Here is a 26872-nt window from a genome sequence, read left to right as displayed (position 1 = left end):
TCAATGCAAAAACCAACAGTTTTATTTTGCTCATTTATCTGGATTAAGTCAATTTCCAAACACAGTATGATAAGCTAACTTCCATCATTAGATATCAATAATGTCCTCAAGTTTTTTTTTTTTTTAATTTAACCTCAAGCTGCGTAGCATTTGAACTCAAAAGTTCATTATACCTCAGTCTATTGTTAAATCTGATCACACAAAATTATTGCTGCTATCCCATTGACTTTTAACCTGTTACAGTTACAAAAGAATTTAAAGCCTCGCTAGACTTCTCAAGAAAGCTGATAATTAAAACTATTCCTCAAGCTGGCCACTGATAATTAACTTGAAAGAAAAAGGGTTAAACTTGTATCCTTGTCCTTGATAAAATTTGGACTGGAACTCGACCCTAAGAAGCAAGGAATCAACACTCCAATTGAGAAAGATTGAGAAAGAAGAAACAAAGCAGTCTTAATATGTGATTCTTGAAAACAACTGGTCGAATATATTTAGCTCTTATTAAGCGAGCAGGAGATCTTTATAGGAGAATCTTGACCAGACTGAATGCTGCTGGGTCTGTACACATGACTGGGGTCAAGATTCTCCCATACAGACTGACACAACTCAGTTAATAAGATGTTAATTATATGGCAAACAGGAAAAAATTAAATAAATTCATTTAATGTAACTGGTTCATACTAGCTGGCATTTTGCTTGCAAACCATGATGAGCTGAACTTAAATCTGCCAAAGTTTGCTCGTCCTCTTTATTTTATTTTTTCTCATCAGGCTTTTTGACACTTCCATAGGATAAATATTTTTAGAAGAAAATAGTAAATATTTTTGTATTTAGTTTGCGACTTTTTCAGTGCAAAATTGTCACCAGTCTAGATGGGAAAATCTAGATCATGGTCAGTATTGATTTCAGCCAATCAAATTTGTGAATTTGGTAGTTCCCATTCCTTGTTAGGCAAAGCCATATAATAACATTCATGACAGACTATGGTTTACCACATTTCCCAATTATTAGTAAGAAGAGAGATGAAAATATGACAAGTAGGCAACTGGGTATTTTTGATGAGCTTCGAGGTGTTTGGAAACGTGGCGAGACACTGTCTCGAGTGTTTCAAATTATCTTTACCAATCAAAACTAAATCTACAGAGAAATCATAAAAAATCTATACTAATTAAGATCAGATATCCAAACACATTTATCACAGTTATGATTTCCCTTGTTTAAAGTTTGAGGAGTTTTATTGTAAAAAAATCTTTGAACCTCATTGAATAATTAAACTAATTAGTAATTACGACAAGCCATGGTTTGTTAACTACTTGATTTGCCAAAACTAGGAAACCTGGGGCCTGTTTCTCGAAAGCCCAGGAAACTTTTCGGGCCCGTAAAGCCATTTTTAGTTCATCTGTATCTAAATTTGAAACTTCTTGTATGAAGGGAACCTCTGTTCATATTAAGAATATGTGAATAAAACAGCTCTGTAATCATAAGGTTTGAGATTTTGCTATGGCTTTCCAGGACCCAACAGTTTTCAGGGCTTTCGAGAAACGGGCCCCTGGCCACGACCATGCACAGTCTCTTATTTTAAATTTGAATGCTATGTCTAGTCAATTGGCTGGTGATGTTTCTTAATAATAAGTTCCTCTGAAACACAAATCCAATTTCATATTATGATTCTAGTTTGATGCCAAAACCTCATTTTCCACTCAACTGCACAGAAAGCAAGATACGTTTAGGAAATCTTACCAATGGAGACGAAGAGCATGCAAGAAGGCAGACAGACCCTCCATGATCAACAGGATAGCAACAGTGAGCACTGAAAATAAAGCACAGTATAAATACCTGAACTTAAGCCAACCTCTATTCTGAGGTTGAACCTCTGCACTAAAGGACAGTCACTTGAAAAAAAAAAAATATTCCTAAGCACCACCTCTGAACACGTGTCTTACCACTGAACAACAACACGACACTTGGAAACAGAAATCAAATTTTGACACTACTGCCCCCGATGGGCCCTAAAAGGGATCTGACGATTCCAGCTGAATCTAAGTGTTGTTCTGACTATGGCATGCAATCAACCATGAAACACACAGGTTATAATGCAGTGGACAAAAGAAACACTGACCTGCCCAGAATGCAAACAGAGCAAAGGAAGCAACCACACCGAGCCCTCCCTTGAATGTTAGAGCCAAGTGGAGCACCATGGTCCATAGCACTTCTGACAGCTCTGTGACATGAACAAACCAATCAAATAAATCAATTGCAAACCCTAGCTTTTGATTTTCTAACAAAACTGTGACAAAGAATACTCATAAACATGCCTTGTCAGTGTGACCAAAGGTAACAAAAGATATTTTCCTGTGAGGGCTTAATGCAAAGTCAATAGGCAGCTTATTTCCTCACCTGCATGAGCCAAACTTAATGCCCACAGCCGCAGGTAAGAAGCCGTGTTGGAGATACAACCAAGGCAGTACTCAATAGTATGGATTGCCTGGTGTACAAATATCTCCCCAAAATCAAACTAGAAATGGGAAAAAAATAAGAAAATACATATTAAGACAGCTAATTAATTTCAATAATATAAGTTCTTATCTGAATTCTTGTTTGCTGCTCCCCTGAAATTTCAAGCTGAGCTTGTTCATTTCTTTAGTGTGCCTGTACATAGAATCATTTCACAAATGCTGCTTTGATGTAGTCCAATGCTATAACTATGTAAGAATGCAAGTCCATCGTAGGTAAATCTCTCTGCAATTCATGTCAGGTTCCCCTATCAGTTCACTGGTACCAACTCATACAACTAAGTACAAAGTGGCACTATGGGATTATCCCAGTGTATTGCCCTAAAACACACCTTAGAGACTCTGGCGAACAATTGAACATGGTCATTCCAGAGTCCAACATTTTAACCATTTTGCTACTGCATTCCAATGAGTCCCACAAATTTCAAGCACCCTGTTTTCCTCTTAAATTTTAAATTTCAAATAGAGAGATGTTTTAATGTTTTATCTTGGCAGAGTCACAGTTGTATCTTTTTGTTTTTGTTTTTTCCTGATTAAGACATTTTTCTTAAGAGTCTCTCTAAAATTAAACAGAATAAAAATATATTTTCTGCTGCTATGCAGCTGATTCAGCTCATTAGCACTTGCTTATTGCTTATTAAGTAGTTCCAAGCCCCAAGACATGTGTCCAGAGATTCTGTTGTGGCGATACATTTGCAGTATTTAAGTGGAAAATAATTTACGTTTGAGCAGAGCAAATTAGAACACAAGTGCTTTTTAAATCTCATCACACTAAGCCTGGTTGAATAATAACAGAACTAACAGCACCCTAACCTCTTCATGAACGTCGTCATGTGGTTCACCCTGTGCTTGGCCATCATGGTGGACCACTTCGTGAGAATTGTGTCCAGGCTCTCCAACCGGCACTGTCACTGGTGGAGGACTGGGCGTGTTTGACCGCAATCTCTGAAAACCCTAAAGGTGCTGCCAGTCAGTATTAAGCAAAATATTTATGGAGCTAAATCTCTAATCATACCACTTTGAACAAAGACAATTTATATCTTCTTTATTTTCACAGCCATACACGTCTTGCCATAACATCAAAAGCTCATTACACTAGACATAAAACAAATGGTCAAGGGGTTTATGTAATTTCAACTCTGCCATGAAAACCCAGTGCTCATTCCGGAACTACATAGGGGAAGGAATACAAGTAGATGGTAGGAAAGACAACAGCATTAGCAACCCAACAAATCTTTGACTTACTTCGTCTTCAGTAGCCTTGTGTTTGTGTCGTAGGTAGAATGGCTTCATCAGCAGCATCCAAGGCACACACAACACTGCTATCACTACCATTATCGGCTGGACAACATCCTGTTTACCAACAGATATTTATAAAAATTAAGCTTGGAAGCTGTTGCATGTTAGAAGAAATTGATGAAAGTGATACTTTATTCTCTGCAGAGTTAAGTGTTCAGACCACATTGATTTTATGATCTCATTTACACTCTCCTGATATTTTGGGGCTCTGTTTGGGCTTTTATCTATCAGATATGGCCCTATGACTTTAATGTTCAAGTTTCATCACTAATAGTACCATCTATAGGAGAATCTTTGTTTACAATATTTGCGTCATTACCATAAGCAATACAGTTTCTGATGGAGCTACAAAGAGAGTAATACTGAATATTGAAAGGGCACAGCACGATTAACTGTCCCAAGGAATTTGAGCACGATGTATTGAATACTTTTGTGCAACAAGGGTTTAAAGGCTCAAAATTTTACAACAAATGTATGAGCTCATTAGCGCTGTTGCCACACAGAAATTGATGTTTTTAAAGCCAATTTCTCCTCGAATATTACACCCAAAGAGCAAAAAATTTCACCACTTACTACGTTTCACAAGCTCTTTAAGTTTTTCTAGTAAAATCGTGTCTAGCATGATGTCTTCTATGCGCAAAGTCGTTAATGAAGAAAAATGTTAATGAAGAAAAATGTGTTAGTGTTGAGCCCTGAAAAGAATGAATATACTGCCTACCTGTCCCTTATAAAGCAAGTCAGAGCCCGTGATTTTTTTTCCAAACTTAAGGAACATGTTGATGAGTGCCAACAGCAAACTGGCTTGCTAAAATGAAACAAAACAGATAGCAAAGGTCAATTCCAATGCAGGGCTCAAAATCAACAAAATCCCTAAGTCGCCAATTGGCAACTAAGTGGTAAAAAATAGTCGCTAGATGTAAATTTTTAGTCGCAAAATCAAACAGAAGAGACACAATCCATACACATACATGACATACTCAATTGCTCAAGGGTTTGCCATGCATTATAGGGCAATTTCAAACAGGGGTAGCCGTTTTGAAGTTTTCAAGAGAGAGAGTCATTTACTTCAGTGTGCCTTAGAATAATCAAACATGGCGATCAAGTTGGCGATCAAAGAATTGTGGGTTTGTTTTATTACAAGTATTCAAATAAATTCTTTCATCCACAATAATGTTCCTTTTCCTTTGAGATTACTGCTAGCCCTATTAATTTGTGCCAGTCAAGACAAAACCTAGTCGCAAATTTGCGACTACTCTCATTTTTCTAGTTGCAAATAAGTAAAGTTAACTCGCAAATGCGACTTTAGTGGTCGCAATTTAGAGCCCTGCGATGCTAAAAATCATTTGGCCAAGCTCAAAATAATACTTATTAAAACAACTAAAAACATTCTAGGACAGATTAATAACTGAGGAAATGCACACTAGTCCAGGTCAAATTAGACGCCTCATTAATAAAAATCTCTTACTGCAATACAAAAGACTTGAAAGACTTGTATTTCAACAATTATTATTTCGGAGTCTTGATTCAAAACTCTTAAACAAATACATAAAAAAATACTCTCATTCAGCTTACGTTTCCCAGCAACGGAAAAAAATTACAGCTACCTAATTTTATTCAATTCTGGAATGATCAAAACATACTATCATAGAACTCTGGAATGTGTCAGCAAAATGGAAAATTACTCAGTACTCGAAATGATTTTTATTACATAGCAATACATGTGCCCTTTCAAATCTCTATTTTAGCTGGCCAGAACCAATTTTGATATATTACTAGTAGTGATCAGAGATTATGAGAGTGCTTTCGACGCCCTCACTTTAATATATATACCTTAAATAAATGATTTCACTAGCTGACTTTCAACCTTTGTCTATTGCTAAAATCAACATTTTTCAGCAGCAACTGAGGTTTTACAGATATGCATAGTGTCAAAGTCCACGCTATTGAAGAGGTCACGATTTGTTGATATGTAGCGTGATGCCGCCAGTTTCTGTAGACTCACAAGTTTCATAGAATATTTAACTTAAGTACATTATTCTAAGCTAGCATTTGCAATCGCGTGCTCGTTTGTGTGTTCGTTTACCGTAAACAAACTCTGTGCGACTAATTTGAGGATTTCCCCTGATGAACAAAGAAGTCTTATGGATCTTGCCTTCAGAGTACTTTTCCACCGATTCCAAACAATAAAATTTCGACCAGATAAAGGCTGAGCTATCTGTTGCGACTGGAACTAATCAACAAATGCAATCAAAATGTAGCTGTTCCCACGGTTATCATCCCAAAGCCAAGTGGTGTTAATAAACAAGGACAGTTCCCTCAGATTTTGATAAATGCTACTGTCGAAGCATTTAAATTTGCCAAAATCTAATGCTGAGAGCACATAATAGCGAAGCATTCAGTGACTGAATGGAAAGAAGTCAAAAAAAAATTCATCGGAAAGACAAGCTCACATGGCCTGCTCACATACTCACATGTTCGCCAAATGTCTTACCACAAGTCTTAGCATTAAACAGTACCAGTTTACTGGCCGTGACATGCCCCTGCAAAAATCAAGCGGGGTGGCCATTTTGGTGTCCTTACAGGAATGTGGATTTTTCTGTATATAACTATGTACAGGGAAACCAACTCTTGAAAGCCACAGGTCAAAATTAGGTTTGCGTTCTTTGAACGCAAAAATTCAGCCCAAAACAATACACCTCAGTACAAGGCTCTTGGGAATAACCACATACCAGGTGATCTGGTGATGTCATTGCGCGAGACTGGAGAGAAAATTTTATTGCCGTATCCCACAAGGCAGCCCGTGCGTAGTCGTGAGTTTGCATTTGAATGATGGCGGTCACTGCCAGAGCGAGTGTTGCTTTTCAGAATTATTTTGTCTTGTCTTATACCGCATTTGGAACTCGGAATTGGGCTGTAAATATGAGAAGTGTTGATTTGGACAGTTGGGAAGTCTCTTTCGACGGTGAATCTTTTCGATTCTACACTTGGATGGAAGCGATTTGAGTACTTGAATCGCACAACATGCAGCGCTGGCCGCACTGCATTATAAGCTTGAAAATCACTTGGTGTTTTACTTCAATTTGCTTTTAATAGTGTACTTTCTATACAGTATTAAAGGTACTGTATTCCATCGACCTCTAGCTTGCTTTTATTTAGTCATTCATTTTATTATTATCGTACGTCGGCCACAGCACTAGTCCGGTCGACCATTCGATCAAACGCTCTCCAACTCAGTCAAGAAAAAAAAATTAATAATCTGAATGGCACACGCCAAGAATTGCTAGAAAAGATTGACCTGACCTTTAATGAATTTGGAGAGGTAGTTGTGGGCTATGTTGACATTGAGAATTACATTACACCATTTCTAAGTCAGTCAGGTGTACAGAGTGCAGTTACAACACCAACCAACAGCATCATGATGGTTTCCCATGGCTGAAATGGTCACGCCATTTCACAGAGGAGAAAAGTGTCAGAGTGAAAATCATCGAGCCTTATAATTTACTGAGCACAGTCTGACAGTTACTCTTTGGTTGGGAAATGATGACTATGACACTGTCCAAAACTGCGCAGGGGCAGTTTATGAACAGCTTACACAACTTCAAACAATCAAACATGCACTACCCATTGACATCTGAATGAAATTGCCCGCGACCCGCCCCTGATTCCCTGGCGTTTTTTGCAAGTATTTTGCGAGCGAAAGCACAAAAATAAACCATATGCCCAGTAACCACAGACACAAGATCAGGTTTCAAGACATCGTTTATTCAAAGTTCAATCAATTAAGGGTCGAAATATTAAAAGATATTAACAAAAAGAACTCAACCTGATGAACAAAACTGATGAGAAAACAAGAAATTATGTTATTTCTTTACCGCACGACAAAATGTCCCAGAGAAGCAGAGAAAATTGACTTAATTATTGACTTTGGAGGACAAAACGAAACCAAATACAACCGAATTTCATTCTTGTAACGGTTAACATTTGAGAAAACAATGAAAAATAAAAGCGAAGAACTCTTGTAGAATCAGTCTGAAAACAAGAAATCGAGTAATTTCTTCGCCGCGCGACGAAATATGACAGCGCTGCGAAAGAAAGTTGAAAGTCGTAAGTCAAAAAGACAACAAAAACAAGCCAATTATTTTGAGATCAGTTGTATTTCAACTGTGTTAAATTGGCGGCCATTTTGGTTCTTTTCCCAGCAGTTCTATAGTAGCTTAATAAGACGCGGAAATATTTGAACGAAGCGAATAAACAAAATAAACAAAGCGCCTGGAGGTCGCCGTAAATTAAATATGCAGAAATCCAGCGTGCAAGTTACTGTTCACTTTAAAACCTAAAATTCCCAAATAGAGGGAACAAAATGAAAGAAATGCGAAAGGAAGGTCAATAACAATAGATTTTCATTCAAGCTGAGGCGAAGAAACCTATTTAAAAGCAAAAAATTGTTCAACTTTTTTCACATGTGCTTCACTGCATGACCACATGTTCAAATTATTCTTTACGCTAACGCAAAAGCTTCAGTTTTTGCCGACCCCTTTTCCAGACATTTTAACGCCTGTGGCTTTACCAATCATTCCAAAAGTTGAATTCAACTTCGAACTAATATTGCACATTACCATTTTTGTTTCTTAAGTCCAAAAAGCTGCTTTAAATCTGTGATCTGAAAGCACTCTGATCTTCGTGTTTTCGCGGCGGTTGTAGGAAGAAAACCTTCTTCACCAGAAAGTTCTACGGACTCTGTACTACTTGATCCTCCATACTGAGGCCACCTAAACATTGATTTGTACTTTTCCTTTCTATTTTAAAGCCCAAAGCAGTAATTCACCCCTGTTAGGAGTGAAAACAAGACCTTGGAAGTTTTTAGATTTGTCCCGCAAACGCGCCATGATTACCTGCACTTTTCGAGCGCACGATTTTAAGAAGAAAAACTGTCTTTCTAGACAGCAAGCGGCGGAAAATGGGTGGAGCAAACTTTACGCCATCAAAATGTATGGATCAATGGAAAGAAGTTTCAACCACATCTTGTGGGAGAGAACATGTCATGTGCCCATGCGGATGATCCACGAGCCAACTCACTGACTTTGTGGGTCTAGATAATCGTGTACTGAACTTTTCTTACTTTAAAAATCTTTAAGAATACTCGGTAGTAAAGTTATAACTCCACTCACAACCAAAGCATGATGAGAAAAAAAGCCTTCCGACTGAAAACTGCCTTGTTTATCCTCATGGCACTATCGATGGGTCGATGGACTACATGCCGAAGGCCAGAACAAGCTCTACTAGGCGCACAAAGAATTCTGTGCAGCTTTAAAAATAATTTCTCCTTGAAGATGATTGGTTAATTATTTACGGTCAGATCACCTGGTAGTTTGTCGGGTTTATTCCTCGGAGCCTGGTGCTGAGGTCTACTGTGTTAGGTTGAATTTTAATATATCAAAATTGGTCTATTTGGTTGGACATTGCAGTATGGGGCAATTTTCAAAGCAGATGTTTGTTATTTAAGCCAAACAAGCCACAGATCTGTGTGATTTGTGATTTTTCTAAGGTGTTTTGACATGGTCTACAAACAAGATCTTCCCGACAAAAGCCAAGTCATTTTGGTGTCTGATCATGATGGCCGATTATAATGTAAAATTGGTCACACAATTTCACCAATTTTGGTCCGACAATGTCCCATGACCGATGTTTAGTTCCAGTGCTTTTACTACTGTTCAGTCTGCCAAAGTTCATCCTCGCTATGTCGTTGTTTCCGAGATAGTTGGTGAACAGTGACATTCCCTGTAATCGCCCGAGGTGATCCTGACACATGAAAACAAAAATGTCACACTTACATTTGGTGAATTGACATTGATAGCAATCCACTTGTAGAAGATCAAAATGACCAGGTAACCAAAGATGCAAAACAAAAACAGAACCTGAAAGAAAGGAACAAGTTGCTGATAAATTATATCATCCTGAGAGAAGACACTATTCATTTTATGCAAAGCAGCAAATAAATATGAATGATGTACCGCTGTTGCCTGTCTAAATTATACTAGATACTCAAATATATGTACAGTATATACTAGTTAGCAATGCTTTCGAGTGGTATACCATCAAATATCCCACTTGTATTTTCACCGTAAACACTGGAGCCTTTACTGGGTGTTTATAGCAAGAAAATGCAAGTGGCAAGTAGGATGTTCCGCAGTAAAGACGTATACCAAAAGAGGGCATTGCATAACTATACACAATCAATGAGACATATGTGTGGTGCGTGATAGGAAGGTTAGATGCAATGCCGTCAAAATATACGTTTGGCTCTATTTTCTATGGAATGGTAAAAAACTCTGAGCTCAAAAAAAATCTGAGCTCAAGCAATAAAGGAAACTTCTCTTCTGCAATTTAGTGAAAACTATACTAACCTGAGGAATAAATTCTGCAATAATATTCAGGGGTTTGTTGAAGTGTCTGAAAAAACAAATCAGCCATCATTTTTAGACCATCTTCCCAAAGATGTTATACATTTACAAATATTTACATATATTTATGGGTTATTGATCACACATGTGGTCGAGATGACTGGTTTTTGTCCAAGTTCTCTTTTTGTGTGTTTATGGACCAAGACGAAGTTGAGGTTCATGAGCTCGCAAAAAGAGAACCAGGCCAATATCTAGCCATCTTGAGTGAACGAGCTTGGTCAATAAAGGATTTATTATATGGCTTTCAGGGAAATTTTTTTGCGGGACCCAGCAGTAGTCCTGAGCAGGCAAGATGGCACCATCATGCCTGCTTGGGTAGCCAATCACAGTGCAGTGTGAAAGTTACGTGTGCTTCCTCTAGAACATAATCCAATGACCCTGGCCAGGCTCAAACTCAGACCGCTTGATTTGAAGTCAACTGTACTAACCACAAGGCAACCACTTCTACCACAGCTCAACCAGGGTTAGTTGCAAAATTTCTTGTCACTTAAATGTTATGGAAATCAAAGTGGAAATAAGTCACTATACATGGTGTGTGGTCTGTCTACCACATGCCAAATCAGCATGTTTACCTGTGATTGAAGAAACTCAGGCAAACACCAAACATCATGTGTATAACACCAAACACAATAGAAAGCTTCATTTTGAAAGAGTTGGTGAATGTGAGCTTGTTCACAGTAACTTGCCATATCTGGAATTGAAGGAAACAGAATGTTTAAAAAAAAGGCCTGAAAAATTTTCAATTCACAGTGTTCCCAGTGATTAAAAATTAAAAGGAACACAGGCGGCCCAAGCTCTCAATGTTATCCTTTTTTTCCTTTTTATGCCAACGTTAAGGCTAACATGACATATGGCATGTACTATTACATAACGACCGAATTTGACCACGCGAAATATGACTCTCGCCTTGCAGCATATGGAGGTGTTGCGATACAACCGTTTGAATTTATAAAGGTTTGTGTGGGAATGCAACGGCTTTGCTTGAAAAGCCAATTATTCTTATATTTTGTGAATAAAATCTACTTACCCTGTTGCTGTGTTGTATTCTTTGTTGTTTGCCAGCTCCTTGGGCCAATCTAACGCGATTTCAGCGAGTTATTGTTCTGTGGGTTTCCACTACTAAAAGAAAGACAAGGCCGGACACTGATTTCCGGAGTGCCCGCCACTCAAAGCGAATAAATCCACTGAAAATAACCCTGCCGGCTCAATTCCTCCATAGAATCGAAGAAGAGATGTTGAAGTTCCATGTCAGTTCACTCGCCATGCGATTCCGTCCACAATGCCTTCACAACGATACATTTATTTCCAGATTGCTTCGCTCGCAAATTCAAAAACAGCCACGTCACAAAAGTTAGGACACTTTCGCGGTGTTGGGTAACTATAATTAGCCCGACCGGGGGTAGTCAGCAACGATTTGTCAACAGTCAAACCAAAATGCTCCCCGGGTACCCGGGCACTCCCTTTATGGGTTTGACAAATAAAGCACGAGGGTACCCGGGGAGCATTTTGGTTTGACTGTTGACAAATTGTTGCTGACTACCCCCGGTCGGGCTAATTATAGTTACCTAACACCGCGAAAGTGTCCTAACTTTTGTGACACGGCTGTTTTCGAATTTGCGAGCGAAGCAATCTGGAAATAAATGTATTGTTGCGAAGGCGTTGTGGACGGAATCACATAGCGAGTGAACTGACATGGAACTTCAACATCTCTTCTTCGATTCTACGGAGGAATTGAGCCGGCAGGGTTATTTTCAGTGGATTTATTCGCTTCGAGCAGCGGGCACTCCGGAAATCAGTGTCCGGCCTTGTCTTTCTTTTAGTAGTGGAAACCCACAGAACGATAACTCGCCGAAATCACGTTAGATCAGCCCGAGGAGCTGGCAAACAACAAAGAATACAACACAGCAACAGGGTAAGTAGATTTTATTCCCAAAATATAAGAATAATTGGCTTTTCAAGCAAAGCCGTTGCATTCCCATACAAACCTTTATAAATTCAAACCGTTGTAACACAACACCTCCATATGCTGCAAGGCGAGAGTCATGTTTCGCATGGTCAAATTCAGTCGTTATGTAATAGTACATGCCATGTCACCTTAGCCTAAACGTTCGCATAAAAAGGAAAAAAAAGGATAACATTGAGAGCTTGGGCTGCCTGTGAAAGGAACAAAATCAATCCCACTTTACATTCCTTTTTGCATCTGTCCTCATTTAACATCCCATCCTCACAGATACCTTCCCAACACTAATCAATTGTTGAGGAATTTCAAATGAAACACATGTACATTGTTTTATATTTTTGTTTCCCATTCCTCACTCACTAGCGCTCAAAGATCTGGAATAAAACTCTAACTGTTGCTAATGAAGAGGTTAAATAAAATAAATTTGAGATACCTATCTTTTTGGTCATTCCCACTCTGTTCAGCTCCTGTATTTGCAATTTTAAACTATTTTTGTTTTTGTTGTTTTTCTTTAAAGTGCACCTAACCCCCCAATTTTTTTTTTCGCTAAATTGAATCTAGACTTTATTTGAAGCATTTGGGCGAAGAAATTTTTGAATTTGGTTGAATCCTCGATTTTCTATGCCCTTTCAAAGTCGCGCTTGAAGAGTTTCACGACCACGTTTTAGGGAGTCTGGGGCGGCGGTACCTGATGACGTCTACCCAGGAACCAAACACAACAGTGCCTCAGTCAACTCTCTGTATTTGCTCGGGAAAATGGAACATAAAACTAATCATTCCGATATATTTTGGGACTAAAACGTCCAAGTTTTGTCTCAGAATAATTTCTTTTTCGTCACTGGAGTCAGAGTTAAGTTTTGATTCGGAAGACTCTGAATAAACTTTGATTGAGCACATTCGACAACTGTGAACACACTGCTTAGAGCTTTGAGAGCAATTTACAATATTTCAAGTGATGAAGGGGAAGACTTCTTTGCCGACGAGCTGCTTGTATATTAGGAATGGAAAGCTAGATATGAAGTGGAGGAGCAGGTAAACGAAAAGCAGGAAAGAAAACTCAAGGACTGCTTTGGATGGTAATTTCGTCAACTAAACATAAGATTCCCACACGTGTTTATAGCCCATTTACATTTGTCCTTAGCGAGAATGCATTTTGTCAAGGTGTGATTGTTCTGTTAAATCCAGGTTGTGTTTTACTTTCAGTTGAATGCTTCATGTTTATAAGAGCAACGTACGTGTTGCAGTTTTCGAGACTTGATGACCTCCAAAACATTGGCTTCGATCGATTGAAAATCGTATTGTTTGGACCTGTATTTTTGAAGCTGCGGGAAGCAAGGCGGAAGGAAACATTTCATACAATTACCGATTTCACATTGTCACACGTTTTAAGTCGTAACTCCAAATAACCAATGTAAATTGTTCTCAAAGTTTGCAGTGAAATTCGTCGGATAAGTGAAAAGGATGTGTTCCCTAAGCGGTCCGCAGATAATGTTACGCGGTCATATTTTCGACGCTATTGCACAGAATCTTTGTCACACTGCTGATTTCCAAACCTTCGAAATACTCTGCGAGTCTAACAATTTTGTTATCATTTAATTCTTAAGGATTAATCTTCGACTTTCATCTAAAATCGAAAGAGAAATAAGTGTTGGTTAGCGGCGTACAGTTGCGATCTATTTACATACCAGTATAACGCTTCTTGATCACGATCGGATCACACAACTTTGCCAGTTATGTTATAAATACTGTGGGATTGGAAGATATAGGTTGTCGGTAGTATTTCTATGAATTGCTGGTTAGCTTTAAGCGGAAAATTTATGAAAATAGCGTTCGAAAGTCTGCGGAACAAATTCCAGTGAAAGTTCTTCAATGGTTCTCACAGATTCAGTTCGCTTGTTTCAGTTCGACAAAATCAACCATTGTTTACGTCTTTATTGCACCATTAGCTGATCATCGTCAGTAAATTGTACAGTATATCTTTCTTTAAATCTGGAATATTGCTGCAACAGCCGATAGCTCCTCTGAAAGGCGTTTCTGCGCACTTTTCGAATGTGTATTGCACCATCCTGAAGGAAATCAGAGGATGTGAGATATTCAACCTTCCTGGGTAGACGTCACAAGAGCCGCTGGACCCATTCTCCTCAAACTCAGTCATGAAACAAAATGGCGGTGTTTTGGAGCTATTTTCGAGATTTCGTCGGGGCACAGAAAATCGCGGATTTAACGGAATCCAAAACTTTTTTCGCAGAACTATTTCAAATAACAAGTAGACTTGTTTTAGGGAAAAAAAATTGGGGGGGGGGTTAGGTGCACTTTAATGTTTTCCTCAGATATTAACAACATGTTACACATGTGATAACTTTTTGCACAAACATCAGCAACATAGTATAGTCGCAATTTAACCTATACCACAATTGATTTCAATCACAATTAACAATACATGAAAAGCAGTTTTACACCAACCAAAAAGGCCAGAAGAAATAAAACACATACTAGCCAAATTCGAATTCTACTTCTAAAGACTGTAACAAGGTGGCTCCTGAAAGCCTGAGCCCTGTTAACATGTGCACTTACTGGATCGATACCAAAGAAGTACGGTACACCACGGTATGTGTGCTTCGGGTCAAGCATGATGTCTTTGGATGTATTACCATACGAGCGAAGGGTCGATTTGCTGAAACAATAACATTGAACAACAATATTATTCAAAAGACTAAAAAAATTGCTCAGTTGTCAATTGGTAATTAAAAGTATTCTTCAAAACTTTTATGTGTAGCGAAGTAACCTTCTGCTCTAGAAGTATGTTTTACAGAGTCTTCTGCACAAAATTTTCACCACTTTTTGGAAACTACCATAAACTCATGGAGACGCACCATAAAAAGCTACAGTAAATTTCCTTTTTTATTCCACTGGTCCCGCAGTGAGAAAACTCACAGTTCCATAAAACATCACACAGGTAGACCTTGGTAAAAATGCAACTAAAACTGCCACTGGATACAAATTGAGCAAAATTAAAACAAACAAAAAAAAAAACGATTGAACTGAGGTTTGAACTCAGTGACCCTCATGGTCTCCACTCACTATATGCAAGCTCAAGACCAAATACTGTTGCACAGGAAACCCAGCTGGATTATTCAAAAGCCCAGCAGTAACATCAACAATCAACAAGAAGCCAGCTACTTCAAAACTTTGTGACAGCCCCATATAGATCTGCTATAAACAGTTAACTATCAGACATTCTTTACATACCTGATGCCATCCCAATTTACACTAAGATCCCATGCAGTGCCAAAGATATTGAACGACTTGGAAAAGCAGTCATTGTATATAAGGCCAGTATAGACAGCGAATAGTCCCATCAACAAGACAATATAGCGACCATCAAAGATGGTCTCAAACATCTGAAAGAGAAAATTAAATTGTTTCGTAGGCTGTAGACAAGATAACAGAAGTCAGAGGAGTAGAAGGTATTAAACTGAAAGGTCAGAGACGTACATATATTTCTACAGTACCGATCAGAAGAAACCTAACAGGGAACGCGTTTGCGAATGGGAACGGAATGGATACAGAACGGGTACGAGAACGCGAACAGAACGGGAACGGAACGGGTAGAGAATGGGTACAGAACGGATACAGAACGGATACCGAATGGAAATGGAACGGATACGGAACGTTCACGAATCACAAAAATGTAAAAAAGCATTCACCACAACACAAACTACATGTATAAGAGAACGCGTTCTTCAGAACACATGCTAGCAATTAAGTTACGCCATGAGAGTGCTTACCAAGGATTTGGACCCGATGTAACTTTAAATAAACGTTCGTCCAATTTTTGTTCAGCCCAGCGATCTTGAGAAAATGACAGAGCGGATCATCTTATGTCTTTTTTTATTTCTTTTTGCAAGCACTAAGCAAGCATTTCCCCTGCATCTTCTGGTCCATTTCGTGTTCATCACAGCCATTTTGTTATTGTCAACAAGCTCAAGTTATGTCCAAATAAGGAAATGGATGGATGAGTCGAGTTAGACTGGGATTGAAAGGTTTCCTCAAGAAGAGAAACAAAACAACAACATCGATATTTTGGATGATCTTTATTTACGGCGTTGTTCACCAACTTTGCGGAAGGATCGGTGAGGTTAATGTTCAATCTTAATTAACTGAGCATTCGCCTGTGAAAATAACATCAGTAAAAAGTATCACAAAATGTTCGCTTCGGCTTTTTGTCAGTACTTTGCACTGCATGCGTCCTTCAGCCAAGATTCTGCCGCACTCGCCGAACAGTTTTTGGCGATACTTCGATGTTAAATCTCACTAATAGTATTTGTGTAAATACAAGGGCCAAAAGTTTGTCTTTTGTTTGCATTTTTTCATCGATGACGTTAAAAGTAGTTGGCAAGCTGGTTTACTTCTTCCTTTCCTCGGGCAATCACACAGATTACCGGTCGCTTTGTATTGTTTTGGAAACAGACTTACTATAAACTGGCCTTGAAGCTACGATACCATCTTCCCGAATTTTTCAAGTAATTGGACTCATATCTCCACCCCGAAAACTTCTGTTCACTGTTCGTATTAATTCTTGCTTAAAGGTGACAGTTTTAACCCATTTCATGAAATGCAAATCTTGTAAACGAGTTCTCGGAAACCTCGTTCTTCTGAACGAGTTCCCAGAACGCTTACCGATGGAACACTAACAGAACGGGAACAGAACAGCACAGAACGGATAAAGAACAGATACAGAATGGGAACGGAACGGATACAGAACGGATACAGAACGGATACAGAACAGGAACGGGAACGCATGTGGAACGGAAACAGAACGCGTTCAGTCAAGCGTTCCCTGTTAGGTTTCTTCTGATCGGTAATGTACCTACATGTAGTCAAGATATTAAATGAGTGATCTCCACTCCATAATGAAGGTGCTAAATGACTTAACAAAGGAAACAAAATTGCCCACAGCTAGCACATTTAGACAAGGCTGCAAAATAGGGGCTTTCCATTCAACCAAAACATCTGGAACATTTGAAACAGAGGCAAATGGTATGGAAATTCCTTGGAAAGTGTCTGGAAAATCCAAAATCGGATTTTACTCAACCAAAACTCCCAGAAATTCTAGGAGGAGCATCATATGGAATGGAAATTCCTGATCAGAAATTTTTTGAAAATTTAAGTAAACCTCTACTGTTCCACTTGCAACTGGAAATTTCCAGAAATGCAAACAAGAATTTTTGGTCAAAGAGAAAGCACTCATATTTTCAAGCACAAACTGGAACTTTCAACCTCCAAACAACATCAACTTTGACAACACTATCTTCACTAAATTGATTTTTACCTCTCCACCCTCTTTGTAGTTTTGCAGTTTCTTTTCATTCAGCACCAGCCACAAAGCAAATAGGAACATGATCAAGCCATGGCCACAGTCTCCAAACATTACCGCAAAGAGGAACGGAAATGTGATGATGGTAAACAGAGCTGGAACAGAAAGAAACAAATCTAACTAGGGTTTCCTGTAAAAACATCTGGTTGGGCCAGCCATTTAACAAAAACCACATCAAAATAGTATTGCCACTGCACCAAACAGTACTGTCCTAAAGTCTTCTAGAGAAATGTGTTCAGAAGTTCTGAGAGATGCCCTCATGCTGGTAAGTACCACAGCCTAAGTTCAAACTTCTATTGAGGCATGTCAACCATACACATTAATTTTTGACGATACTTGGGCACTTTCAGAACAACAGACAAATTCTTACCTGGATTAACCTCTTGATAGTTAGACACTCCATAGGCATCTACAATGGCTTGAAACCCCTGAGTAAACTTGTTTGTCCTGTTAAAAGTTGGTGGCTCCTGACGAGTAGCCATGCGATTCAGAATGGATGGTATAGCAGCTCCACTGCGCTCCGTGCCACGCCGCAGTGCCTGCTGAATCCTATCCAAGTCACTAACTGGACACCAACACTCAGCAATAAGACATTTCTGAGTCACATCCAGGTTGAACATGTTCATGGTGTGATAAATGGCCTTGATCTTCTTGACCTAAAATGAAAATCGGAGATTGGAATAAGTTTCATCTTTCAGATTACATGATAAAAATGCAGTGTTTGTGTGTGGACAGGGCATAAACTTAGAAGAAGAATCCACCACAAGGTAGAGTGGATTTAAGGGAGGAGTGCCCTACAGATTAGAGGAGTGCACAAAGGATGAGGAATGTGTCCACTTGGGTTTCCATGAGGAACCTCCCTAGTAGTATAAGAGAAATACCATCTAGAAGGCTAATCAATTCCTTAGGAAAGGGATCTAATTTAGGTAATGATGGTGTCTTCTTCAAATGAGGATTTCTGCTTAAAGAAGCTATTTGTTAGAACATTTTCCACCGCTTTTTTTTGATTCTTGAACAACTCCGTATTGTTTTAAATACCGATTGCCAATATAATTGTCATGTTGTGTAGATATACCTTGATGAACCACTGGTTAATGTTCTTGGCTACAGTCACCAACAGGCGATGACGATGATCACGTGTTTCATTCAACACCTAAGAAAATGTTACAGGACACAATGTTAAATATACATAATACAGCTGAACATCAAATCAGTTCATTTCAGTTGAAGATCAGGAGAACACTGATCATCACTGAAATATAATCTACTAGTAGGACTGGCATACACAAGAACTCTGTAGTTGTAACAATTTTCTTCTGTACAAATAGAACAAGGTGCTCACTGTTTGAAGATCTTCAATCCTTGTATTTACTCCAATGGCCATTTCCCGCCTTTCTGCAGCAGTGTCTGGACAGGGGTAGAGTGTAGCTCGGAATCTGAAAAGAGAAACACAAGCCAAGGTTTTTGATAACTTTTTCATCAATGACTGCATGTCATTGTATAGGTGCAACTAGCTGCAGATGTCCAGCAGGCCTTGAATACATTGTATTACAGCTCTTTATTACATGGCTTGTATTTGTGGCCAAAATAACACACACTCTGACTGGCCAATTGTAGAGCATTAACTATTGTATTACTGTAACACAGTTTTCAAGTGACACAGGTGCTATTGGTGATGAGTTCAACTAAAAACACTGCAAACAGCAACTGCAAATTTAACAAACACAAGTTGGGAGCAGGCTTTTAGCCAGATGGGTGTCCAGGCATTCTGTGGACGGCAACATTCTAAAGAAAATTGTTTTATTTTTAATACGTTGCCTTATACATTGCTCATTTGAGCAGGCCCTATAACACATTTTGGACAGGCACTTTTAAAATTCTGGCTTAAAGCCCAGTTGGGAGACATATTAGTAAAGCTTACAGTGATCTAACCAAATGGGTGTTCGTGCTGACATAAACACGCACTCAAAATAGAGCGTAATCTCCCAGGCGAGAGCAGACAAAAAAATATTTCTAGTGAAATACAAAACTTCCTCACCCCTCACAAATCTTCTTCACTCTGCTTTTGAGCTGATCTCCTTGAAAGAAGATAATGAAGACGCACTTATTGACTTGGTCACCAGTACTTGGGTCTTCAAGTGGAGTCTCAATCTCTGCCTGCTTAAAGAACACATTACCACGGCAGGCACGCCACAGAAGACGCTCAAATGAGGGCACTCTTTCACGAGCAATCACCCCTGTCACAAATCTGAGTGGTTGAAAACGTAAATAAGAAAACAATTAAGAATAAATGTCACAACATTTGCAAAGGAAATTGTCCTCTTTTCCTGGAAATTGACCATGCCATTTGCAGTCAACATGTAGCATGTGGCACATGGTGTCAAATTAATATTGCTCTCTCTAATAATCAGCAAGACATATCCCCGAGGTGCATGCATCTACATTGTACACTAGTTAGAATTTTGTCATATTAAATCTATTTGGTTGACTATTTTCATGTCCAACTTCTCATTAAGGTGGCTCCATAGGGTAATCATTTATGGCGTTGCGCACGCAAGTGTTATGTTTTGAATGCTGTTTTTGCATTCGCTTTCACACCTAGTCATCTCAAACTTATTACATGTAATAAGCAATGATTACATAGTGTTTTGGTATCATCTCTGTTAAAATTTTGGGATTTATTCTTAAATTATAAATGCCCAAACAAAAGTGTTTTTTACTGTTTTTATGGCTTTATTTGTGATTTTCATGAATTTCCTTCGGTGAAATCTTCCAAAATTTTTACATCACATCGCTTCCAGCAGGATACAAATTTTAAACACAAAAAAAGTAGGGTTTGTAAAGGCAGTTTTTTCAATATTTTGAAATTTATGTCTTTAACTGCTGCAAAAATTCTGGTCTTATAGATTTCCCTGAAAAACAAGCTACGACTAAAGTAAAATATTTGCTACCAATCTACCATATTTTATGGAATTTCACCAAAGGAAACATGAGAAAATTCACTGTCAGTTTTGCTTTTTGTGCTCATGTTGACGTAATAAAATATCAAAAAACACTGATGTTTTCCTTTGGATGCGCGCAGATTACTTCCCCAGTGCTCGCGCAATCGTAAAACTATAGGGAGCCACCTTAAGCTCTGACCATTCAGTTAATGACATAAAAATTTTGACATTTGCTGGGTGTTGGGTTACTCTAATTTATTAGCTTGGGAGAAGGGGGAGGAATGACCCGCACCGTTTAAAAGGTTCTTTGTAATTAGCCAAACAAAGAAATAGGTAAACAACACAAACAGTGCCCCAAACACTAAAAACAAAGAGGTGCAAATTAACAAGAATGAATCAAAATAGAGGTTTTAAAGAGGTGTATGTCAACTAGGAGGATTTGGAGAACTGCACAGGTCTCCTTTTCAAGTAAGTTCAAACCCTCTATTGAAACATCTTTTCCACAACAAGTAAAACTTGTAAACATACCCCAGTTGAGTTGCAGTTGCTGCACTGGGACCACCTTTTGGTTCCTCTCCTAAGAGTGCTTGCATGTCGTCATTCCCAGGTGGTTCATGTATCTGTTGTTGATTATGCACATGTAGTTCGGCCTAATCAAAATCACCAATACACATGGTTCTAATGCTACCCTAAAAATACAGCTAAGAACAGTGCAAATACCAAATATGATATGCAACAAAAAATGACACACTGCATGCTTATTTCTGTTAATATGTTATTAGTCCATGGTACACACGTACAGCTGTATGTTACAAGAAAGATCCATCCAGATAGATGCTCAAGGCACAATTGTGAATAAAAATTCCAAACAAGGGGATAAACATTCAGTAACCAAATCTTTTTGGAGGAAAAATAGTTCTACCCTTCACCTCTATTGCTCATTTAGTTTTATCACACATCTTTTACATGTTCTAGCAGGACGCCGTTTAACATTTGCATTTTCCATCTTTTGCTGAAGAAGGCAACAGTAGTGGCCGAAACGTCCGATAACCATATTTTTAGCCAGTGACAACCATTTAATTCCTTTTTACCAATTTTTAACATGCCTGGCTACACACCGAACATTTTTAACCCTCCCTTTTTCTCCATCCTTTTTTGGGCATCAGCACATGGCATTAATTTCATTTTTTGGATGATCGAAATCCAAGTACCATATGTGATCAGGAAAAGTTTGCTAAGTTATGCCAAATAAATTTTAATTACCTGTTTTCAAGAGAAAAACAGAAATAAAAAATATGATGAAAAAGTTTGCATACAACCAGTCCTGCATACAATGGTGATGCAATTCAAAAAGATAGTTTGCAAGTACATTCAGTTTACCAATGGGCAAATCCACATTCTTCCAAGCACAATGAAATCATGGTTTATTGCCATGAAATACCTCCTGTCTGAGTTCAAATGAAAACCAAATACCTTGGCAGATTTTGGGTTACTTTGCCAAAGGATTTAAGAGAAAATAGCAGAGAGAGGAAATTAGCAGAAGATAATAAAATTAGTAATATTCATATATAGCAGTAATATAGGAACAGGAAGATGAGCCTCTTGCTCTTTCTGAGTACAGAAAGAAATAAAGAACTTTAAAAATATGTCAGTCATAAATACATATCCACGTAGAATGTATAAAACAGTAACTGGGAACACCTCACATGTCTCATGCTTGTAAGCCAATTGCTACACATGCTACAATAGCAACCCCAAAATCAGCACCAAAGTATCAGAACTCCCCCAAGATGCAACACTTGTCTATATATAAACAATAACCTACAGTTGGCAGGAAAATATGCTCAAATATTTGTCAGCAAACAATTTGCTCCAAGATGCAAACTGTGAGCTTTGAAGAACAGATAATGTCCAAGAACAACTACCCAAGCATATTTTTGTACCAAGTGGAGGTGGTACTCTGTTTATTATCCTTCACATATTTTTCACAACATCTGCAGTTTTGAAGATACATATATAAAATATGAATATCAATTGGATTTTCCCCTGTTTTAGCTGGCCAGGGGAATATTCAGTCAGGTACACCTTTAAACCAATCACGCATAAGCAAAAACATTTGATGAATTTTAAAATTAGATATATTTCCCTTGGGGGAGGGGTGGGGGGTAGTCAAAAGATCACCGCTTTAAAACCATCTTTACTCAATAGAGTCAAGAGAGGCACTCTGACCACATGTGTTGTCCAAATCTCAATTTTCTGGATTTCAGATTTAACTCTGTGATTTTGAACTGTTCTTCTTCCCTATTCATAATCTCCATTGCATCCAGTTTCTTGATTGTACAAGACTATGTTTGTTGGCAAGAACAAGAATGATAATCTTAGGTCGTGTTCTATTTGGATTAACTGTTTCTGGTTGATTGGGTTGGTTGTGTTTTTTCATGTTCTACTGGGGAAAAACTGTTTTCACTTGGTTTGGTTGATCAACTTTTTCAACCAGCCCTGCACCAGGTTGAAACAGTTAGAAAAGCATTTGCGTGATGATGTTGCATAATTGTAGCTCACATAAGGACTACTCCCTGGAGTTACCGCATTTCGACCAAAAACAGTTGGAAAAGTGTTCCGTTGAGAAACATCAACCGTATCAACCCAAACCAGTTGCATCTGATACGGTTGATCCCAATAGAATATCACCTTAGTTTCACTGCATTAGATACATGAAGCAAACTTAACCCAAAGTCAGATATGAAGCCTAGCTACCTCTTCAAAGAAGGTCTGCGTTTTACGTAAAATGTGTTTTAGTTCTGTCAGCTCCAAAAAGCTCTTCATGAGTGCTTCATAATTTGCATTGCTGTCTTTCATTTCATTTTCAAGCTGCTCAAACTGGGCCTGGAAAACAAAATCAAGAGTTGTCAGCATAAAAAATTCTCCCTGCTGAAACACTAGTGCAATAAAATTAAAACACGGGATTTGGGAGTATATGATATTACATATATATATATTTAAATGTTATTCTTTCAGTGAAATAACAGGTATAACACTCCCTGCTCATAAAATTACTTCTTTTAAGCTTCAGTGGATGCACAGCATGTGATATTCACCCCTTAAAATACATTGCAGTCCATGAGGAATAAGCAAGTGTTTTTCCAGCATGGTTTACAACAATTTTGATATGAACGTATATGGAATTATATATAACAACTTGACACTCATTCACTTTTAATGGTCCCAGTCTCTTTGGCTAACAAAATTACTCTTCCTTTCCTTACAAAGTGCAGAAAGGAAATCTATGTTATTTTACTTTTCTTGTTTTTCACTTTTCTTAACCAACCTCAAGATCAATCATTTCTCGTGGCTGGGGAGCTTCTGGATTTTCTCCAGTGTCTGTGACATGGATATCAGCCCTTTCAATCTCCTTGTTTAAAAACCCTATTGGAAAAAAAATTATATAATGAATCCTGTGCAAGTAAGCATGGTAGAATCTTGTATGACTTAAGCTTAACCTTGATATAAAGGAAGAAAGCACATGGTGTTAAGGTTCCTGTATGTATTGAGGGCCAAAGATGATTCACCTTCATTATTTGGTCACAAAAATCTAATAGTCACTTACCCTCGATCCCACTTCTGTTGGCATGTTTTCTCTATTGAATATTTCTGGGGAGAATGGGGGGGGGGGGGGGGGAGAGGGGGAGAGAAAGAAAGTTGGTATGATGGGGGAAAGGGGAGACATGGGTATTCAGCACTAGGATATTTTTTCTTAGAGAAGGGAGTGGATATGAAATGGAAAAGTCTGTACTTTAAGTGTTAGTTAAGACTATCCGATGTGATATCAGTATGTGCATGTAGATGTTGTGTCCAAGTCTACACGAGAACAGGCATGACCTCAGAATGAATAGTTCCCAAACTACAGACCTTTTAGTTACTAGTTACACTTCAGCCTCTAGCTGACAAGTTTAACTTTGAACAGAAGTTCTTAATTTATCAATCAGAATGTTCTACTTACTAAGTTTTCTCTCCATCTCCTCACATCGCCTCACTTCATTTACAAATTTGCGTTGAAAAGCATTTACATCTGGGTTTAACTGGAGAGGAAATTTATTTATGGAATCAAACCAAATGTTTCCTTTAGTAATAAGAACAAAAAAAATAATTGGTCTCCTCAGAAGAGTTAAGCTTACGACCCAAACATTGCCACCCTACCTCCCACAAATTAAAACCACGGTAAAACACTTCCACTGTTTGTTTCGAACGTCAAAAGCCGTACAAATATTACCAGGAAACGGGGTAAATTCTTAACGAAATTCAAGAACCAAGAAATTGGTCATTTCAGCTAGGTGTACATTTCACCAGGACCGTATTGTACAGGTAGATTTACAGATCAAACCTCGACAATCTAAATACTTACATCTCGAAATTGCACGAGACCCTAAAAATATAAAAGGATAAACCAACTTTGTCAGTCTCATGTCAAATCAGTTTAGTTTTTGACCACAACTAGATGACAATTTTTCTCAAGTGATGCACAACTGAAACAAACATGGCAGAAAGCACACAATAATTTCTTACCAACTCTCCGAGTTCGCTGACACATGAATAAGCTGCCTCAGCTTGAAGAAAGAGTTGAGCCAATGTCATTTCCTCCGAACGGAAGAGGGAAGACATTTTGGCAAAGAAGTAAAGTGTGTTTTTAGGGCGAAAAAACAGCTAAAAATTGCGATAATACACGATCGAAAAAATTCTCCTCCTTACATCACCGTCTCCCAATGGTCACATGACCTTACACATGACCAGAGCGAAACCCATGATTCCTATCAAGCTTAGGTATCCTGGTTCCACAAAACAAAGGTGCACAATACGTACTTGTGGCGACGTGTTTAATTTTTATCGACTACACCGGACAAATTAAATGCTTGCATCTTCAGTTTTTGACGTTTAGGATTCGTTTGATACGAGTCATTGTCTTAAGATTACTTCCCACCTTAGCCTGCGAACAGGCTCCCGGTGAGCCCGAACTAAGCGAAGGAGCCTGTAGACATTCTATATATTGATGCCGCTGTTCTATGATACCAGCTCCTGGTATCATGATATGATTGGTTAAATCGCTGATTGTTGACAACTTTGAGATCAATACTTGACAGATCTTTGTAAACTGCGGTTGACCGCCCTACACGACTCCTACGGCTCATGGCAATTGTGCATTTGACGTTCTCTTTTTATTTTCAGTCTCTCGACCTTTCATTATTTCACAAGTGATTCTAAAGGGAACTTTATGCTCTGTTATGAGGAGGAATTTTAAGTAGAGTGGAGCCGTTTGGCCGTGCTGTAGCAAATTCTTTTAGAGGTCGGAATCTGCATGTCGTTTCGCAGAATTTGACATCTCAATCATGTGCTTATAATTTCTTTAGGCTCTTGACAAAGTTTGAAATATTCCATGGACATGTTGCTTACTGGCACTCTATATTGAGACGCCGAGCCCGGCTGTTTGATCAGGTCGATTTATAGAACTGTTTGCCAGTACAGAAAATGTAGCTTCTTGACAGGTCTAATTACCGCATTGACTGATTTGTTACAGGCTAATCACCAAGGGCGGATAGGCATATCAAAAACAAAGTCTACAGGCTCCTCCGTCCCGCCCCGATCGCTTCACTTTCCAAATTCTTCAGTTCCACGCTCACCGAATTTTTTTTCCGTCCTCGCCGGGAGCCTGTTCGCAGGCTATTCCCACCTTCGCGGTTGTCCTTCGGGAAAATAATCGTACACGCCCCAGTTTCAATAAAACCCCAACAGAAGAAAGCTTAGTAGATGTAGTTTGCGAACTAGTTTGCGATAAAAATACAATTTAAGCAAGTTTTTCTTTTAGGAAGTTGAGGCTCCGCCGCCCTTGCCCGCGATACGCTACCCAAACAACAAGTGAGCCTGCTCGCGAGCTAGCTATCGGATGCCGCCACACGAGCAAAATCGCTGAACAATCTTGTTCACAAGATATCAATCAACAAAAGTGTGTCGCGCTTTTTCGATATTCTGATTGGTTGTCTAGATATCCGCATCTAAAGTTGGAGTATATATACACGTGTTGCGTAAATGGACACCCTGGGAAAAATATGCTAAATATCGAAATTTCCCGACACAGTTTCGTTTGTCATTATCCCTGAAATGTTCTGGCGAAATCCGTCAAATCTACATACCCTATAAATTCGATCAAAGTGGACGTATTCCATTTCCTTCCAAAATCAAATGCGAGATTTTAGCTCATAAAGATTCGTAAACATCTCACGCTACGCCAGGAGATTATCTCGCCCTATGAAATCGCAAACCAATGGAAC

General features: G+C 38.6%; 1 protein-coding gene across 2 annotated transcripts; it reads right to left on the bottom strand.

Annotated features, from left to right (window-relative positions):
* Positions 1–2: 2 nt before the first annotated feature.
* On the bottom strand, positions 3–25323 carry LOC145486272 (V-type proton ATPase 116 kDa subunit a 1-like). Of its 2 annotated transcripts, none has more exons than XM_081464908.1 (23): positions 25116–25323; positions 24955–24975; positions 24553–24631; positions 23881–23978; positions 23310–23438; positions 21081–21202; positions 19649–19858; positions 18953–19046; positions 18686–18763; positions 17981–18266; positions 17566–17705; positions 15483–15634; positions 14808–14907; positions 10846–10964; positions 10217–10262; positions 9644–9727; positions 4531–4617; positions 3759–3866; positions 3327–3467; positions 2398–2515; positions 2120–2221; positions 1741–1810; positions 3–391 (listed from the first exon to the last, which is right to left on the bottom strand). In XM_081464908.1, exons 1-23 carry the CDS (start codon positions 25209–25211, stop codon positions 298–300), a joined length of 2574 nt encoding a protein of 857 aa, XP_081321034.1. In that variant the 5' UTR covers positions 25212–25323; the 3' UTR covers positions 3–297. The 2 variants fall into 2 exon arrangements, with proteins under 2 accessions (XP_081321034.1, XP_081321035.1); XM_081464909.1 differs by having other exon boundaries at positions 21081–21172.
* Positions 25324–26872: the final 1549 nt, after the last annotated feature.

Source organism: Orbicella franksi, chromosome 5, assembly GCF_964199315.1.
Source record: "Orbicella franksi chromosome 5, jaOrbFran1.1, whole genome shotgun sequence".
NCBI classification, from domain to species: domain Eukaryota; kingdom Metazoa; phylum Cnidaria; class Anthozoa; order Scleractinia; family Merulinidae; genus Orbicella; species Orbicella franksi.
Note: the sequence above shows the minus strand (reverse complement) of the source record. Positions and strands in the feature narration are given on the sequence as shown.

What these genes read in the sequence shown, in the direction of transcription:
- LOC145486272 (XM_081464908.1), bottom strand. Translation starts at nt 25,211, where the DNA reads ATGTCTTCCCTCTTCCGTTCGGAGGAAATGACATTGGCTCAACTCTTT. An exon ending in GTGAAGAAGATTTGTGAGGG is followed by an intron (nt 19,047 to 19,648) that starts GTGAGGAAGTTT and finishes TTCTCTTTTCAG; the next exon opens with ATTCCGAGCTACACTCTACC. An exon ending in CTGAGTTTCTTCAATCACAG is followed by an intron (nt 10,263 to 10,845) that starts GTAAACATGCTG and finishes TTGTTTTTTCAG; the next exon opens with ACACTTCAACAAACCCCTGA.